The sequence below is a fragment of the Mycteria americana genome, chromosome 4 (assembly GCF_035582795.1).
Source record: "Mycteria americana isolate JAX WOST 10 ecotype Jacksonville Zoo and Gardens chromosome 4, USCA_MyAme_1.0, whole genome shotgun sequence".
Classification (NCBI taxonomy): Eukaryota; Metazoa; Chordata; class Aves; order Ciconiiformes; family Ciconiidae; genus Mycteria; species Mycteria americana.
Window position 1 is genome coordinate 7,861,193 of NC_134368.1, and position 18,459 is coordinate 7,879,651.

Consider the following 18,459-nt stretch of genomic DNA (forward strand, 5'->3'; position numbering starts at 1 on the left):
AGCCTGGGTTGAAAGAAGGTCTCTTCTTCCAGACCGGAGCTGATTCAGGCCCAGACAGGGTTCACCCGAGTCTTTAGACAGTCTGTGATGAGAAAGCCATAGTGTATCTGGGAATTAAACCTCGGTCTTGGTGTATGACCCAGAAAAACCAGACAAGGAGTAGGAGCTCTTCACTCAGGTCCCTCTAACCTGGTGGGAAACCCACCTGGGACGAGCTGGCATCCCACGTCTGCACCAGAACTGAGGCTGCTTTGGACTTCAGTCTGCACGGGAACAGAAGATCGTGTAATTAGTTTTGGGGCTGGATCACCTGGATGGTGATGTCCTTGGAACAGAGACCTTGACTCCTTTGTGGCGAAATGGCCAGGAAACGTTACGAAGAGGAGTTTTACACACCATCCCTCGAGATGTAGCGTGCAGTGATTTTATCAGAATCCATGCCATGAATATGACCATGTAGGTCAAATCCTGAAGGTTTGCCTCAGTCAACACCATCTTTGAAGTCAATGAGGCTGAAGTTATTGCCTGATAGGAGGAGTAGTCCATCTGGGATTTCTCAGATGAATGAACTTAATAATAAAAATGATGATATAAATATGTAAAATATAAAAACAGGATTGTCAGCCGCTTTGTTTGTTTCTGGTTCAGGGGCTTTATATGTTTAGTCTTGAATGTTTTTCACATCGATTTTGTGTATCAAGATTTAATGCTGTCAGGAACCACTGAGTAAAAATATTTAGTAATAATAATAGAGGGTATGATTTCATAATCCTAACAAAAAAGATAAGATGGATGTTCAAACTACTTCTTGGCTTGGGTTTAGGGGTTCTCCTGGTGCCTATCACATTGAATTGAGACAGCTTCATTTTCGAGGAGGCCTTCATGCTGGAGCATATCAAATAAGAGATTTAACAAACAATAACATCAACAGTAACAATGTTTCTCTCCAGATATAAAAGTATAGCTATTCAGGCAGCTTTTTTTTTGTCATTTGTTTAGTCTATTTGGTGAATTCTGCCAGGTTGATTTTTGTCCTATGCGGTGAGCGATTTGCTGTAAGAGCAGATGCATCAGCTGAGTCCTGTTTGAAAGTAAATAATAAATAATTGTAACAGTTAATCTAAGGAACAGACATCTCCAAAGTTTATTTTCCGGTCGGTTTAGTTTAGTTCAGTCCCGTCTCTTTCTGGCATGATTTGCATCCAAGCCGAGAGATCAAAACGGCGTAGCCGACCCCAATCTCTCCCTCACTGCCTCCACGGTGGGTTTCCACAGGCGGGGCTCTCCTTGTCTGGGGAAGAGGGCTGGTTTGGCAGGGACGGGTTCTGGGGTGCACGGAGGGGCTGCGGGGCCGGGGGTCTCCACGGCCGCTGGGCTGACGGGGCTACGCGGGCTCCAGAGGGTGCGGGGGGGGATGCTCTGGGGCACAGAGGGTGCGGGGGGGAGGGATGCTCTGGGGCATAGAGGGTGCGGGGGGGGGATGCTCTGGGGCACAGAGGGTGCGGGGGGGGGGATGCTCTGGGGCACAGAGGGTGCGGGGGGGAGGGATGCTCTGGGACACAGAGGGTGCGGGGGGGAGGGATGCTCTGGGGCACAGAGGGTGTAGGGGGGGGGATGCTCTGGGGCACAGAGGGTGCGGGGGGGAGGGATGCTCTGGGACACAGAGGGTGCGGGGGGGAGGGATGCTCTGGGGCACAGAGGGTGCGGGGGGGGGGATGCTCTGGGGCACAGAGGGTGTAGGGGGGGGATGCTCTGGGGCACAGAGGGTGCGGGGGGGGGGATGCTCTGGGGCACAGAGGGTGTAGGGGGGGATGCTCTGGGGCACAGCAGGGCGCAGGGCCGGCACCGCTGCCCCGGGGGGGCTCTGCAGCGCTCCGGGGCTCCGCCGCCGTGGGGCGCAGAGAGGGCGGGGGGCTGCGGGGCGGGCTCCGCCGCTCCGAGGCGCGCACGGAGCTCGGCGGGCCGCCGGTCCTCCCCTCCGCCGCTCCCGCAAAGGGTTAAGGGGAGCGGCGGCGCGGAGCGGGCCGGCGGGGAGGGCGGGGGCTCCCGGGGATTGGTGCGAAGTTTGGAGCGGGGCGGCACCGCGCCGCCCTCCTCGGCGGCTCTGCCCCCGCAGCCACAAAGCCCTGCAGGGAAAGTTGCTTTATCGCTTGTTTCTCTCGCCCCGGCTCTCTCCCCCCCCCCCTCCCCTCCCCTTCCCCAGCCCCTTTCCCCTCCTCCCCTCGCTCCTTAAACGGGATTCCGGCTGGGCGAGCCGCGGGACGGCATCACCGGGCATCCCGCGGCTGCGGAGCCCCGGCGGATCTGTCAGGTCCCCGCTGTCCCTCCCCGCACACACACGCTCAGCCCGACCCGGAAAGCAGGAAAAATAATTGACAAGGTTTCCCCCTTTTCCTTAGCTCCTCGCCCGTGCCTTCCCTAGTGGAAAAATCGCTCCTGGGGCGACGGGGGGGTTGGTAAAGAGCCGGTGGTGAAGGGGGGAGCCGCTCCGCGGGGAGGGCACCCCCGAGGCAGCGGGCAGCCCCCACCCGCCCCCGGGGGGGATGAGGTAGAGGCCGCCGGCGGAGCGCCCCGCCGGGCGCCGTGGCCGCGGAGGGCATGAGGCGGCGAGCGGCGGGGATGGGCGCCAGCGCACGGTGCTAGAGCCCCGGCAGCAGCCAAGGTAAGTGCCCCCCCCCACGCCACCACCGCCGGCCGGGAGACCCCCGCCTGGGTCGGCGCTGGGGCGGGGAGACACTAACGCACAGCTGGGAGCCGCCGGGCTCGCCCCGAAGCGGGGGGCAGCACCAGGTGGCATCGCGCCGGGTGTCCGTCCGTCTCAGCCCCCACTCCCCCCCGCCTCCGCCTCCCTTCCCCGACCCCGGTTGCCGGCTGCGAATATCCCGTTACCGGCCGCCGCCGCCGCGGGGCTGAGCCGCGCTGCGCCCCGCGGGGCCCCGGGTCCTGCCCCGGGGGAGCCCCCTCCGCCCGCCCGGCCCCGCCGGCCGCCCACCGCCCCCGGCCCTCTGCCTCCCTCCCTGCCTCCCTCCCTCCCTCCCTCCCTCCGCACCAGCTCCCCGCTGCAAATTGGGAAGCTAATGGCAAAGCGTCCGTGTTTGCTTTGCTGGATGCTGTACAGGGGTTGTTGTGTGTCCTGGGGGCACGGAGTGTTTAAACCGGGGAGTTTACAAGGGTGAGGAATTCAGACAGTGTTTAGAGAGTGAGAGTTTTAAGAGGAGAACAGGGTGTAATTAATGTAAACCTGATCTACCCCGGGTTCGCTTATCACAGCGAAGGCATCTTCAAGAGTCTGGATAATTAAGTGCGGTTTTGCTTTGGGACGCACCTCTGGAGCACACGGGAACAAATGGGGCTTGGGGGGGGGGGGAGAGGAGAGGAAAAATCAGTGCTGTTCAGAGAAGTTGCGGAGCGGAGGAAGGCGCGGACCCAGAGCGGAGCCTGTCTGAGGGGCACTGAAGCAGCAACACAAAGTTTTCTGGGCTGCTGATGGGAGAGGTAACATTCCTCCTCCCCCTTCCCCAAGTTCCTCCGCAAATTGTTAACCTGAAATCTTGTTTTATGGCCACTTGCTAGTGTTTTGTTTGCCTTCCAGACTGGTTCTGTACAGGATACCAAAGAATTATGCATTAACTGTAAACTTAGAGGAGCTTACTGGCCTCAGTGGGTTCTTGATTTATATCAGGCTAAAGCAGAGAGGAGGGCAAAGTTTTACTCGCTGAGCGCCAAGGAATGAATTACAAGTACATTGCTCTTTCATTTGCTGTTTCTGCTTCTAAGCCTTTGCAATAGGTTTTAAAACTTTGCAAAGTTGTGGGTTGTTTGGGTTTTTTTTCCCCAGTAATTATTTTGCTCTCCTTTTTCCTGCCTCCAGGTCTGAGAGGACGGTAGCCTGTATGATACGGAGGGATCTGGTTTTCAAAATGGAATTGCAGCTCGCGCTCCTTTTTGCCGGGATAATTGCATTTTCGGACTCGGCGAGAGGTAAGGAGACCGTGCTTGCTGCAAACGCTCTGCGGCTCGCACCCTTCCCTCTGCTCCGCTGGACTCGTGCTCCACAAACACCCGCGGTGCCCTCGCAGGGACCCCGTAAGGGAGTTGCTGTCGGCGCGGACTCGTCCCCTGCATGTTGCTTATCTGCGCAGGGGTGCAGGCTCGTGCCCACGTGTGGTGCCTCCTTACCTGCATGTTTCGGGGCCATCGGTTTGGATGGAGCGCGGTCGCTCCGCGTTTGCTGAGATCTCTTAGGCACAGGTGAACTTCCAGGGGCTTTTCTCATGCATGTGTAAAAATACACAGACAATTTTAAAGAAAAGCAACTGCATTCCTCTGTGGATCAGAAATACCTCTCCCCTCCTGTAATCCCTCCAGCCTCTGCCCTGTATATTCCCACTAGCAAACTAAACAAACACATCCATTAACTTCCTCGGTGACAGACAAATGACAGTTCCCAACAGCGAGAGCGCATTTTAACACTGGGGCTCCAGCAGTTGATCAGATTTCAATAAACAGGTTACCCTACCAGAGGCAAATTGAAATACATTGACCTGGGAGTGTCATGGGGGTGGAAAAAGAGAAGTTTCTTTATGGGAAGGTGCTTTAAGCAAAGCTCTGGGATCAGAGTGGAAGGAGCGGGGGCTTTTCCTCCGCTCTCGCCTGTGTCGTACCTTGGTGGGTGCTGTCCCTGGAAAGCTTGAAAGAGAAACCATGCTTTCAGCTCCCCCAGCTCTGGTCACAAAGGAGGGGCTGCATTGTTCCAGGAGAATGGGGGTATGGCTTTAGGATGCAGATTGCTCCAGCTGCAATTCCCAACAGCATTGGGGTTGCATGAATTGTTGAAAGACCTTTAAATCACCCAGTGCCGTGGAGTTGCGAATTAAAAGGTTTAAACTTGCCCTTCACTTGGGCCGTAACTCGCCAAAAATAAACCTTGGGGGTGAGGGTGGGAAAGGAGACGGAGAGCGTTACTCTAAAAACCCAAGGTTTGGTTAGTGCGTTGCGTTTTTTTCCTTCTTGGCATTGGCTCCCAAGCAAATATTTTATGGAGGCAAAAGCACTATAAAATGATTCGGCTGGAAACCGAATGAAAAAGAAAACAGTATATAGGCTGTAAGTCCTGCAAGTCTGAATTCCAGGCAAGGTTTACAATGGAGACTCAGTTTAAGTTGTAGGCAATGGGCAGCAGGGTATGAATTAAGATGACCTCATGGATGTATATTATTGCAATGGACCTGAGAAGTTGGTGGAGTTCCGGAAAAGATCTGAAGTGGGCAGGAGAAGACAAAAAGATTTTTGTCTCTGTTGTGAGCCGAGTATCGGCTGCTTTCCTGGCTGGCCCTGTTTAAATTTGGTTTGCACTTGTCTTGCTCGTACTCTTTTATTGCCCCTGGAAAATGAAGTGCTGTGGGCTGTTGTCGTGTGAAGAAGCGACAGAAAATTAACAGCGGTAATTTCAGGACATCATCATTTTTCCTATGGAAAGGTCTTTTTAACGTAACTTTGATAGGATCATAGTGGTCACTGGGTTATTTGAACTCTTTTCAGAGCTGGAAATATCCATCCTGCAAGTGGACGGAGAGATGGTCCTCGTTATTTAAAATGACGTAGAAATAGAGTTTAAAAACCAGGGCCAAACCCATGAAAAATGTCATTCATTTATGTGCTGATATCAAGAGAGGGGAAGTGAAGAAGAAAAAGGTGTCATTGCTGTAAAAAAAAATAGACAAACCCCTAACATTTAAATCCTGCTTTGCACCTCTTGTGGTTGAGAGTATTCTTGATAGGGGAGGACATAGATGAAAGATCAAACTTGTAAGCGAGCAGAGGTGAGACACTCTCCAGCATGTTGCAACCTTATTTTGTGCTGTCAAATATCCCCAATTATTAGATGTTTATATTGGGATAATTTCAGATTCTTGGAAAAATGTACCCAGTTGTTAACATGCCTGCAGATTTTTTCCGAATGTATCATACGGTGGGTTCGGCCGCTGGAGATGTATAAATGTTACCTGTTTCAGTCGCTCGGGTTTTATAGACAGTCCTTTGGCCAAATCTCAGCCTGAGGTTGCGAGGCTTTACTCTGGAGGAAGAAGGGCTCTTTGTTTTGGCCAAACAGCATTTAATATCTGTATTCTGATTGCTAATTAGATGTGTGTGGCCCAAAGCGTGCCAACGCCTCCTAATCTGAGGCGTCAGAAGTGAAATAGGTGCTCGCTGGCTTGCAATCAAGTGAAGAAGGTGGCTGAGGAGGCTCTCTGTGAAAGTGCTGGTCCTTCTCTTCTACTCGTATTAGGCAAAAGTAGCTTATGCTGGAATTAGGATGTTAATTTGGAGCTGGCTGGTTGCGTGCCCGTGTTCGGGGAAGGGCTGTGCCGTAGTGCATTTGCACAAGGGGGCAGAGTTAAGTTGCCCACGCGCTCCGGCTTTGATATTTCCTGACAGTTGAGTGCTAGGCTGCAATCTTGCGTTCAATGTTATGTTGTATTATTTTTACATCTTTATTTAGGTGATGCCTTTTAAGGCAAAGTGCCCTGCAGGGATGACTGATTGGGCTAACGCGGTAACTTTTTTTTTTCCCCCCAGCAAACGGGGGTATTTTTCCAGGTTCGGAGCTGTGCCTACTGGCTCTGTCCCTTCTTGTGATCCAATGTGTCACATCGCCAATGTACAAAACACTGCAAAAAAGGGGATATCTTAGGAAACCAAGATAAACTCTTAAGAAAGAGGAAATACATTCAAAGTATCCACAGAAAGCAGAGAACAGGTCTGATTTTAGAGGTCCAGGTGCAGAACTCGCTGTGTCTGGAGGGATGAAGGATGAGGTAGCTCTGGCTAAGTTTGAACCAATGCTTTCGGGGCTGAAATTTAAAGACTTTGGCTAAGGGCTTGTCTACACCTGCAAATGCACTGGAATAACCCTTCCAAAAAACTTAATCTAGAATAATTCCCCCAGGGACCAATCTTATTCCAGGCTAAGGATCTCCTGGAGGGAGCCTGTACCAAAAAGGTCTTCCTCAGGAGCTATTTTGGTAAATATCCAAGCCCCTTCTTTCCCTTGTGGGCGAAGACAGAACTTCTGTGTACACAAAATCCACTCTTTGAGAACAAAACTTGTGTGCTGTGGTTTTCTAAGAGGGACTATGCCTTCCGGCTGACAGCCAAGGCATAGGGCAGCAGCTTCAGCCCGCTCGCCAGCTGCAGCGCATGGCGTCAGCCCTGAACCTGGGATAATAGTGCAGGTCCGGTGGCTCGTCCCTCGTGTCACTCCGTTCCTGTTCTCTCCAAGCAGCCCTACACTGGGCATAAAAGTCCTTGGTGTCCTGCCCTGGCCCTCCTCCGCGGGGACGAATGCTATCTTGGGTCACTAACCTTTAGTGACTATGTCCTGCAGCAATGTAGCTCCTACCACTCCACACCTCCGGTCGGATACAGGTAATACAATCTGATATTTTCCTGCCTATGTTATCTCAGTGACACACAATGCAATATTTGTTCCAAATCTGTCAAGTTGCCATCGTATTCGTGTTGGTGACCGTATATGGTAACACTGGGATGTGCTTGGCTTGGTCCCGTGGCTTAAACAAGATTTCGTATGGTATGTTTAGAAGTTTTTGGTAAGAGCAGTAACAACCCTTCTGTTAGCGAGTAAACTGATATTCTGCTGGAAACTAATTAGTTTGGATGTTGATTTCATTTTCTGTGTATTGCGTAGGGAGGGGAAGAACGGGACCTTAATTGCTTTCTGCTCTGGCACTTCTCTGTGCGACACTTGGCTTGCAAACCTGGTTGATGCCTGCTTTACGGGGAATTTGCTGATGGGGCCACCTCAAAATTCAACGATTTCATGCAGAAATGATGTTACATGCCATTTTTGTTTCTCTGAATATTGGAGAAAAAGGAATAGGACAGTAGAAGGTTTTTTTTATTTCTCGGGAGACGAGTTCTTCATTCTGGTGAACAAATTTACCATTCCGTAACTTTGGGGTTTATAAGACTGAATGGTAGTAAACGTGGAAAAGATAAATAACGATAATATAAGAGAGATGGTTGTTGGCTTCCGTTTTACTCCTTTATTCTTGTTGAATGGTTGTTACCAGATATAACAATTAGGTAATTTCTGACTTGTGAAAGAGAAGCGTGGTCAGATCTAACAGCCTGATTCAGATTTTATGTAAGTCACTGCACATCATCTGGTTAAATTCGGGGCATTTTTTGGATCGTGCTCTTGGGGAACTTGCTCATGAATAATCTGTCAGCGTGACTTGTACCTAGAGTCAACACAACGATCTAAGAAACTCCTGGTTATTTTTTTAAACCCCGGTTCCTCCCTTCTTCTGAGGCTGTCAGCCGCTTTAAATTGCGTCTGAGTTTAAACATAAAATACCGTGTGCGTCATACTGGAAAATTAGGCTTGATTTTATTTTTTTTTTTATTAGGAATGTTACAAAACTCGGCAAATTGCTCAAATACATTTAGATTTTCCTTAAAGTTTTTATAACTTTGTTTTCCAAGTCCGTATGTTTCTTTGACCTTCGTTAAAAGACGCAAGCAGCAAATTAAAATACGTCTTTTCTGTGATGAACTTGTACGCAGCAAAGGCTAGACTCCAAAGTCTGACTCTTAGCCACAGAAGAAGCTTTCATGTGCCATGAGGTGGTGCTTGAGAAATTACAGGAAAACGGTTCTTTCAGGAAAGAAATGTCATTCAAAACCAAAAAAGCAAAAGTGACACTTGCTAGCAAGTAGGAACCCGCTTTTCAAGGTTTGGGACCATTGGTACTAATTTATTAGCTAAAGATGAAGTTTTTCATCTGGCATGAATTGGCTGATAGAGCTGATCTTTTCCAATGACCTGTCTGATAATTTCTTTTTGAGCGTCTGTCCCGCCACGAGCGACGCTGGTACATCTGGGTACAGAATACTCGTTATGGAATAGCGTGAATGCAGTAGAGATGGTCACTGTCTGGCTGTGCATTTTTGGATTACTTATTGGAAGAGATAAAAATTTCCACTGAAAGGGGAAAATAATAATGCAGAGGTCCTCTTGTGCCTATTTTGAATTAAAAAAAAACAAACCAAAAAACAACACAAAAAACCCCAACAACCTTTAGTCATAGCTTTATTTGTTCAGTGGGAGTAGAACCAGTGCAGCTTTCGGATTTTCCTGAGATGTGAAGCTCCTACTTGTGTCTGCAGTGACTTGTAAAATCACGCTGCTCAAAGGGTCCATGCAAATGTATCCCAGCATTACAGGAGTCAGTGGAAATGCTTCTTTCTCCCCTTTCTTTCATTAACCTGCTCATTTTGTCTTGTTTCAAGGAGTTTGTCTTTCATCGGACCTCTTCCTGTGTTTTCTGGTGGGCTGCTCAAGCTGAAATGCATTTGATCTTTTTTTGAACATTTGATTTGGATTTCTATTCCTTTTCTTGTTCTCTGTAATCAGCCTTGACTTGGAGCTTTCTCTAATAATAATGCCTCCGTACGTATTTAGCTGTGTTGACCTGTCCTAATCTTTCACACTAAGGTGGAACAGTTTTGGTCATATAAGGGATTTTTTTTAAGAGTAGAGCCAGTGTCAATGTCGAAGTTGCAAAGACCACTGTCTGATGCAAGCCTATTGAGTCTGGTGCTCATTCGTAGCAGCCGTGGTATGAAGGTAAAAGAAAAATATTTCCAAAAGTAAGCTTGAATAATCTGATCCTGCTGCCCTGATGTCGTGAGAGATACGCAGATGCAGCCCTTGCCAGTTTTAACAGGTTAGGACCTGATTCAGAGCCTGTGAGTGTTGGTGCCGTGACTCCTACTCACTCCCATGGGCTTTGGATCCATCCCTGAAGGATGACTTGCACAGATTATCCCTGATATCGACCTCTGTGTGGATCCCTCCTGTACAACAGCAGAAGAGATGTGGGCTAAGCATGGTATTTTGGATCCTGCCATTTGCCTGCTTGACCGGACAGCTTGGACTCAATTTTTTTAATTCTAGAAACACATTGCTTCTGCCTGCTGTGAGCTCTGGCTGGTGGCTGGAGCATGCACTGCCAGGGCTGAAAGCAACTTGGAAACTCATTGCTTTAACTTTGGGTGGCTGCAGAGGGGTTTATTCCCAAAGAAAGGGTGCGATTCTACGGGTGGTGTTGCTAGGTGTGGAAGGGCTGAAGACTGGCCTGAGTGTTATTTAACAAGTTAATATATGCCGTTTGCTGCTGAATCCATTCACATCTCTGATTTTTTTTTTTTTTTCTTTTCCCCTTCCGAGTCAAATAAACATGGGCTGCATGGAGTTTGGTTGGTTGCCCTGATTACACAGTCTCCCCATTGTATCGCAGTAGAAACACAGTATCCAGCAGTGCTGTGAATAACCTAACGTTCTTATTTCATCCCAACCGCTCCAATTTTCAGGAAGAAATTCAGCCAATAACTCCAGGCTACTTCTTCCATTAAGTGTTCAAACTTAATTTTGAGCTTCACTAAGGGAAAAAAAATGTAAATTGGGAACAGAGGCTTCTCAGAGCAGGTTAATGTTTCTCAGGACTGCTGCACCTCTATTCTCAGCCTTTCTACGAGTGACTTCTAGCTTGATGGGACCCAAAATCATTTCTCCTTATGTCCGGTAAATTTATTTCATGAAAGATTTACACAATCTTGGATATCCTGTCAAGTGATTGAGAAGCGAGTAATGCAAGCGGTGTCATACCCTAGATGCCACTTGGGTGGTGTTGACTTTGCTGGGTATTTTAGGAGCTGTCAGTTATTTGTGCATGTTAGATAAAAACACAGGAACAGCAGACAAATGCAGACATGCGGACTTCATTTGTGCAATAAGCATTTTTTTAAATTCATATTCTCCTTGCTGGGTTTGCTGGCACATGCCCAGTGAACTGATGACTGTAAGAGTTTGGTGCCGGCGTTGTGCAGACTCTTGATGGCAATTGTGTGCTTGCTAGTTCTTCCCAGAACAAGATATTCAGGAGAGGGGAAAAAACTGGAGGAAGACATGAAGGGAAACGTAAGCACTAGCTAACCTCCAAGAGAGAATTTAGGCTGGATTAATGTACTGGTGCTCCTGAGGCTTGGTGCAGCCAAGCCTTGGGAGAGGATCTCGAGTGGGCAGCATGTGTGCTCTGAAGAGGATGTGGGGATGCAGCTTTTCCAAATCTGTGCTGTATTTCTCTTTTCACCTGTGTTCTCCCAGGTGCTCCCACGTCAATAGGTACAAGTGTGATGCTTAGTTGGCTTTTGACCAGTGCGTGACTCTGAGTAGAAGCATTCTGTTGTAAAAGGGGGATTTTCGTTGTGGCAGCTAGTATTTTACTATTGCCTTGCATGGATTTAAATCTTCTTTTTTCTAGACAGAAGTGGATGGGGTGAGGCCAAATCAACCCCAAAGGAGGGAGAAGAGACAATTACTCAGCCCCACCAGCCTCCCAAAGCTGAACAAGCCAAGCTATTGGAGTTAGGCTGCTGCAGATGCTGGAGCACTGTGAACTGGTTTCTTTTCCTCCTTTTTCTTCTTGACTAATAGACTTGTGTGAGTTGGAGTAATTGAGGAAGCTATTTTTCTCAGCGGTTGTTCTCACGTAAACAGATCTGCTAACACTGGTTAAGTAATGACAAGTGTCAGACAAGTTACAGGTGTATGAACTACATGTCAAGGATGGAAGGGTTAATGAATAACAGGGTAAACCTCTGGACATTGTGGAATATCTCCCCAGGGATACTGCAGGCTCTCTGTGGAAGGAAGAACGCTTGTTTGGCATTGACCAGTCAATGTAAAGCTGGTGGCTAAAACTCCTTCGGAGTGTGGATACCCTTCTGAGAGAGGATGCTATGAGCCATCTTGCTCGCCTTCTGGGTGGATCAAAATCTTTCATGTTCTTCTGCAGATTAACACAACATTTTGGTGGCAATCACAGCGTCTCTTTAGCCAGACAAGTAATATTAGGAAGTGTTTAATGTATTTTGGGGCAGTTTAAAGTGGGGAAACTGGGAGAAGAGTTGCCAGCTCCACCAGCATATGGAGATCAGGCTCTGTGCTCTGATAAGTCATTTCATATTTTAATATTCAGAGTTGCATATTGCTCTCCGTTATAAAGGTGATAGTCCCTTTAGGTTCAGTGAGTTGTGGCTGAGTAGCTGTGAATAGGGTTTAAATGTATAATCCTACCAGAGAGCAGAAATTGGGGCCTCGTAAGACCAGGTTGTGTTTCAGTTCTGTACAGCGTGGCACCAAGCCATGGGAAGGTTCATCGTGATCTGCAATAGTTAATATAAAACTAGATTAACGGATCAGAGCTGATGAGTATCTTTCCTCCTCCTGGTATTCACAACCAATCAGAAATGCAGTATTGCCGGGGTTAATTTTGTTAAGGGCTAATGAGAGTGGAGCTTTCGACTTAATCATAGCTGGGGCAGGTGTTTACTTTTCCTTGACAGATTTGATTGACAAGGAATCGTAAACCTATTAGGACATATTTGCATATGCTGGGGAACTGGCTTTGGACAGTTGATTTCTAATTGCCGGATGTGTTATCTGAAAATGTTTGCCACTGCTCTCAGCACACATCTGTTGTTTCTGGGGTACAAAGAGACACAAAGAAGTGGTAGAGGCTAGTCAGAGCATTTTGCTCAGGGGCTGGAGAAACCGTAAGGTAGGGATGGGTCAGTGTTTTATCTAGACCAGAGCAAGGTCCTGCTTGTATCACTGAGGGAGAATGCTTTTCCCGATTCCCTGCTTGCTCAAACAGGGGTAGGCCAGAGGATCTGGAGGATTTCACGCAGTATTTTGTGACAGTGCTATATACAGGATTAATCCTGGCATTGGAAGTTCATTGGAAACACCCGAGTAGTCCTTCTTTGCAACTGGTAAAGTAGCCTCGGGATATTTAATTTGAAGTTCAATTCAGGGCTCTTCTCCCTGCGAGTACTCCTGTTGGGAGGAGGATTGTGGATTCACAGGGATGGGAATCTGTCCCTTTTCCCCATGTTTTACCACTGATCCCAAGGAAGAAGACAGCAAGGTGCTACTCAAAAGTAGTCACAGCAATAGACCTGTATATTTATAATAAATATTACTATTTATTGGGAGCTTCCAGTGAAGAAAGAAAACAAATATAAAAAAGAGACCTGAGAAGTGCTGCTCAGCATAGGCAGCATTCCTCTTCTAGATAGTGTCAGGAGAAAAAGCTTGTCTTTCTGAAGACCACAGACTAGCTAAGTGGAGTTTGAGGCTTATTTTTCTTTTATCCTAGAAAATCCAATAAATCCAGTAAATTCTTTCAGTGTGGTCTTCCAAGAGTTTTTCAACTTCGTCTGACTCACAGATTATTGGAGTGCCATTATAGACTAGGGGTCAAGCAAGTTAATTCCCAGAACAGTATGCTGCCCTGTTTTCAAACTGTGCTAATCAGGGTTTTGAGTCAAAGCATGGTAGTTTGCTTAGTGAAATTATTTTCCTGTTAGAAAATTACAAATAAGCTCTGACTATTCGTATTGGCTTCGGTCACCGGAGCGCTCGCATCACATGCGAAGCAAAGCCCCTGGGGATGTACTCGCCGTGGATCAGGGCACTGGTGGGGGCTCATTTCCCAGCTGCCAAGATTGAACTCGTGAAAACAGGCCGAAACCTTATTAAAAAATAAAAAAAGAAAGAAAGAAATTGTTACGATCGCATTTATACCTCCAGCGGGACGGAGGGAGGGCTGCGTGGAGCCCATCCGAGCTGTAACGTGAATGTCCTTTCCCAAAGGAGACATTTGGTGGAGTTATTCGGTTACCTCTCCCCCTCACCTTTTTGTAATTGACTCTTGTTTACTTTTTCCTCCTCCTTTCCCGAAGTTTATTACCACTGTTTAGGCAGAGGAAATGAATTAACATAATTTACTGTTTTTTTTAGAACAAGACACATTCCCTGCGTGTACGTATACACACGCTCGCGTCACCCTCCCGGTGCTGTGCAGAGGAGCGTGTTTACAGAGCCTGGGTCCATTTAGGGAGAACAATACCCTGATTATGGAGGGCAGCCTTTTATTCCCAGAAACCAGAAGGAACGATTCCCTTCGACAGCTACTGCCCCTTGAAGGTACAGGCGGCGCGAGCTGCTAGAAGGAGGGAATAAATCTGTTGTGGACACAAACCAGCAGCATTGTTCTCTACGGAAGTTGAATTCGGGGTGGGGGTGAGACGCGGTCTCGGGACAAACCAAGAGCCAAGTTTAAGATCTACCAGCGTGCAGAGAGGTGTTGTGGCTTCCAGTTTTAATTTCAAAGTAATGGCTGTGAGACTTCAGGGGGAATTATTTGGTGCTTCCTGAGCTGGCAAGGTGCTGGGGAGGTTGGGTGGGAAGAAGATGGTAGCGGAGCCTCCAAGTGTTTTTGGATGGGCTGAGTTGGGTTGAAAGGTGCTGTTATGTACAAAATGCTGGTCATTTCTAATTGCAGTCATGCACCTGTGCCTGGTAGATAATGCTGGAGACATGTCATATGGAGCATTTGCTTCACATGATGTTGGGAAAGGTCAAGCACTTGATTTCTGTCCTGCTAAGTTGGGTTATTAGCGGCACAAATGGGACCCCCCTTCCTCTGCCCGACCGCAGCTGCTTGTACCCTGGCAGTAAATGCTTCTCAGGTGTGATCTCATGGCAGCTGAAGATGACTGAACTTGACCCCACCGCTGTCCTGTCCTTGTCCTGCTCTGCTCCCAGGCTTGTAACTCCCTTGTGCCAGTGTGAAACCTCTTCTGACCTTGCTGTTGGGTGTTTTGGGGAACTAACCTGGGCAGGAAGCCAACCTGGAAAAAAATGTGATGAGTTAAATTGTTATAGGAGCATGACCTGAGCTCATGGGGTATCGCAGTGTGACCACAGGCAGCAAGTCCTTTCCATTCCTACTTATGGCAGGAAGGCTCAGTACTTTGGAGGACTGAGCGTTTATGTGAACGTTTATAAAATGACCCTTTAGGAATGTAAAATGCAGCAGGATCCACACTGCAAAATGTAGCATTGCCTGGGGGCAGTGAATGTGAAGACTGGAAAAATCAGATTTGGATCCTGGGTCCTGCCTCGGTGGATCCCACTGGAAAAAGTGTATATTACCCTGGTAGAAATTTCTCATCTGGAAGTGGTTTGGGCCATTCTGAACAGGCAGTAATTTTTGCCCATTGACGTTTGCTCTTAGTTCAGCTCAGTCAGAGGGTAGCACATCTCTGACCCTTTTGCACTGGGAGATTCCAGCTTTCACATTGTCACAACAATTTTCTGTTTGTCTCGGTGTTCCCTCAAAATTTGGAGTGCTTTGTAGGGAAATGGGAATCTTCCTTCCTCTGCTTTTGGCTTTTGAGGGAGAAGGATCATTTTGGGGAGCTGGGAAATGGCAAGTTAATGCTGCCAGCCTTTGCTGGCCCTGCTACGGCATTGCCTGCTGCGAGGAGGGAGGGAGCTGCTTCAGCAGGAGCACGGCCAGCAGCAAAGACGGGCTGCAACCAGTGCCGCTGGGGATCGAGTTCCCTCCGGTCCAGGCAGCGTGCATCGACCCTGGTAGCAAGGTGAATGTGGTACGTTGCCCAGGCCTGAGAGGGAGCCAGGTTCCCCCCAACCTTGGCTTCGTCTCTGTGTGGACTTCTGACTACTGACAGCACTTCAGGGGATTGCAAAAATAAGGCAGAGAAAACAACCTGTGCAAAATACTCCCCGCAGGCGAAAATATTTTTCCAGGGGAGCAGAGCCAGTAGGCTAAACAGGTAAAGCCGCAGGGTTGCATTAACAACACTTTTAGGGGGTTTCTGGAGGGGGGGTGTTTGTGTTGGCTTGTGAGGCACGGTGGGTGAATTCTGGCTGGGGATGATGGACGTGTGACTAACATGATGAACCATAACCCTGCACCCTGGAGGAACTGTGGCTTTTGCTTGCCCATTGACCCATTTTTTTGTAGAGAGGGGAAGATCCTGGTGCATGTCCCAGTACCCGTGTGAAGGATGCAGGGGCTATTCTGTGTTGGAAGGCTAAACTCTGGCACGTTCCGGAAGATCAGAGCTTGGTACTAAATAATTATAATTATCCCAAGGCAGCAGGGATGTGGTTTCTTGTTGTTGTTGGGTTTGGTTTTTTTTTTTTTTTTTTAAAATATCATTTAAAATCTGCCAGATCTTCTCAGGCCTGGACAAGGTGAGAAGAGTGAGCTCCAGTTCCCATGCGGGTTCATGGACCGCAATAAGAACCGCTCCAGAGTCCATCCCCACGTCTGTGTTGCCGCAATGGCTTTCTGCTGCGAGTGTGAGGGTGTGCGGTGATCTGTGGAAAAATGTGAATCTTGGCAGCAGTCCCTGATTCAAAATATCTGGGAAACACTGAGCCGGGAGGTTGAAAATATATCTTCGGGGTTTCTTTCTCCAGAAGGAAAAACAGCGTCGTACTTCCACTGAGACAAGTGTTTGAAAGAAAAAAATGTGCAATGTCGAATTAAAAGGGAACAGCTTAGTTATCAGACACTAATTGAAATAACAGCAGAGAGGAATAAGCCTGAGTGAATTTTAATAGCCTCTTGACTTGGATCTTTTTGTTCGCATACTTGCAGGCGCTTTCCCTTTTACCTCTGCAAGAGTAATGCAGATACTATATTAAATGCAAAAAAACCCCCAACCAACAAACCCAGTAACTTGTCCGAGTGAGATGAAAAACGTACCAAAGTAATTGAATGAGCTTTCTGCTGTAAGTTTCCTAGCCTTCAAACCAGAGCAGGGCCTTCTGTCTGTGGCATGTGTTGGAGGGTATTTTGCCGCAAGACAGAGATATTAAGGCAGAGCAGGAGGAGGACTGCAACGTCTAAAATATTTAATATTGCTGCTGGAGAGCAGGTCAGCAAATTAACAATGGTTTTGGTTGATACAATGAACACAGTGTAAGGCAAAGTTGTTGTTATAGCTGGTGTGATTTTTTTTTTTTTAATTTTTTTTTTTTAGTATTGGGGTTTAGTGCCTGGAAGACCTAATTGTACCAAAGCCCTGTTGTTTTGTTAAAGGCTGTCAAACCCAGAACGAAAGACAGACAGCTACAGTCTTAACTGCAAGGTACTAACAGCTCTTTGTATAGAGACTTTGTTTTACTCTGACAAAGGCTCCCTCCGAAAACCAGACCCATCGGTCAGCTGAGTTTTATTTTACCCACGTAAACCTGAGAAAGGTGAGATCCCGTGTTTGCCTACAGCGCCCTGTGCAAAGCAGACGTTGCCCCGATAAGGATTTCTCGCTGCTGCTACAATACAGACGCACACAACTAATAATCTTGTGCCCAAACCCTGGGCAAGGCCCAAGGTAAAACAGGTGCAAAGGTATCATTCACGCACGGGCTGAAGGGCTTGTGCCGCACAACCAACGTGGTTCGTATGCGTGGATCACAAGGCAAGTCTTCCCCTCTCTGCTGGGTACAAACTTCATCATTGACTTTAGGGAGAGCTAGGCATTACACCGTGCTTATTTTTTATGGAAACAACTGTCAAAAGCCCTTGAACAACAAAAAACCCCCAACAAAACAACAGAGATTATTCAAGCATTATTATTATTATTAGCAGCAAGGTGTTTTCGTGTGTGCTAACAACAAGGTCTGACTGCTCCCAAGCGTTGCTCCACATCCCCTTGGAGTTCACCATAGGTTTCTGTTCCCTCCTGGAAAAGTGCAAAGAAAAGCCAGCCTGAAGTCTGGGGGAGGGGAAGAGAGTTGAGAAAGGCAAATTTTTACACAGGTGCAGAAAAAGAGGTTCTTCCAAAAGTTTTCGTTTTGCTTGGAAAGGCTTGTTATGGTTGTTGAAAGGGCATTTCAGTGGAAAAGGGCCAAGCAGCCCTAGGCAGAACCAACACCCTCAATTGAGAAAGATTTTTTTTTTTTTTTTTCAAACAGCAGTACTGTTAAGAAGTAATTAAAGTCAAATAAAACAAGGAAAATAGTGTATGACACATCTATTTGAATTCATCCCAGTTTGAATCCATTGAAACCCATATAGCACGACACTGGAGACACGCAAGGGGAAGTCCAAACCCAAGTATTTCAATGCACTTTTGCAGCTACAGAAGTTTCTGATCTCAGACACCATTTTTACCAAGTGTTTAAGCACATACTTACTTTTAAGCACCTGGGGATCACTTGTATTCAAAGAAACACTTGCTGAGGACCCATTACACAGTGTGTTATGCTTACGTGAAATATGGAGGACCTAAGCATAGGCTGCAGTAGTAGCAATTATTTCCCAAGGATTCTGACATGGGGTTTTTCCCCTTAAGTTTTTGTTTTCTGGGCTCATGGAAATTGGGAAATAACTCAGCTTTCAGTTGGAGAAAACAGAAACTTACTCGCAAGATTTCAGCCTTGATGATTTTGAAGGATACACAGAAAATGTGAGTTGCATGCACCAACCTTGTCGGCTTAGACACCAGAAGGGAAATAAAGAAAGAACTGAAGCAAGTTTTGCATGACTC

At 47.7% G+C, this 18,459-nt stretch overlaps 1 protein-coding gene across 4 annotated transcripts in view; it reads left to right on the forward strand.

The window, feature by feature from the left end:
• Positions 1–2,188: 2,188 nt before the first annotated feature.
• FGFRL1 (fibroblast growth factor receptor like 1) overlaps positions 2,189–18,459 on the forward strand; it is a 183,177-nt gene continuing 166,906 nt past the window's right edge. The window contains exons 1-2 of one of the 4 annotated variants that reach the window (XM_075499559.1): positions 2,189–2,380; positions 3,872–3,981. In XM_075499559.1, coding sequence (XP_075355674.1) covers positions 3,894–3,981 — 88 coding nt within the window. In that variant the 5' untranslated portion in view covers positions 2,189–2,380; positions 3,872–3,893. Of the gene's footprint in view, positions 2,381–2,574; positions 2,663–3,047; positions 3,173–3,382; positions 3,496–3,871; positions 3,982–18,459 lie in introns of those variants that run through there. The other 3 variants (XM_075499562.1, XM_075499558.1, XM_075499560.1) reach the window with 3 other exon arrangements.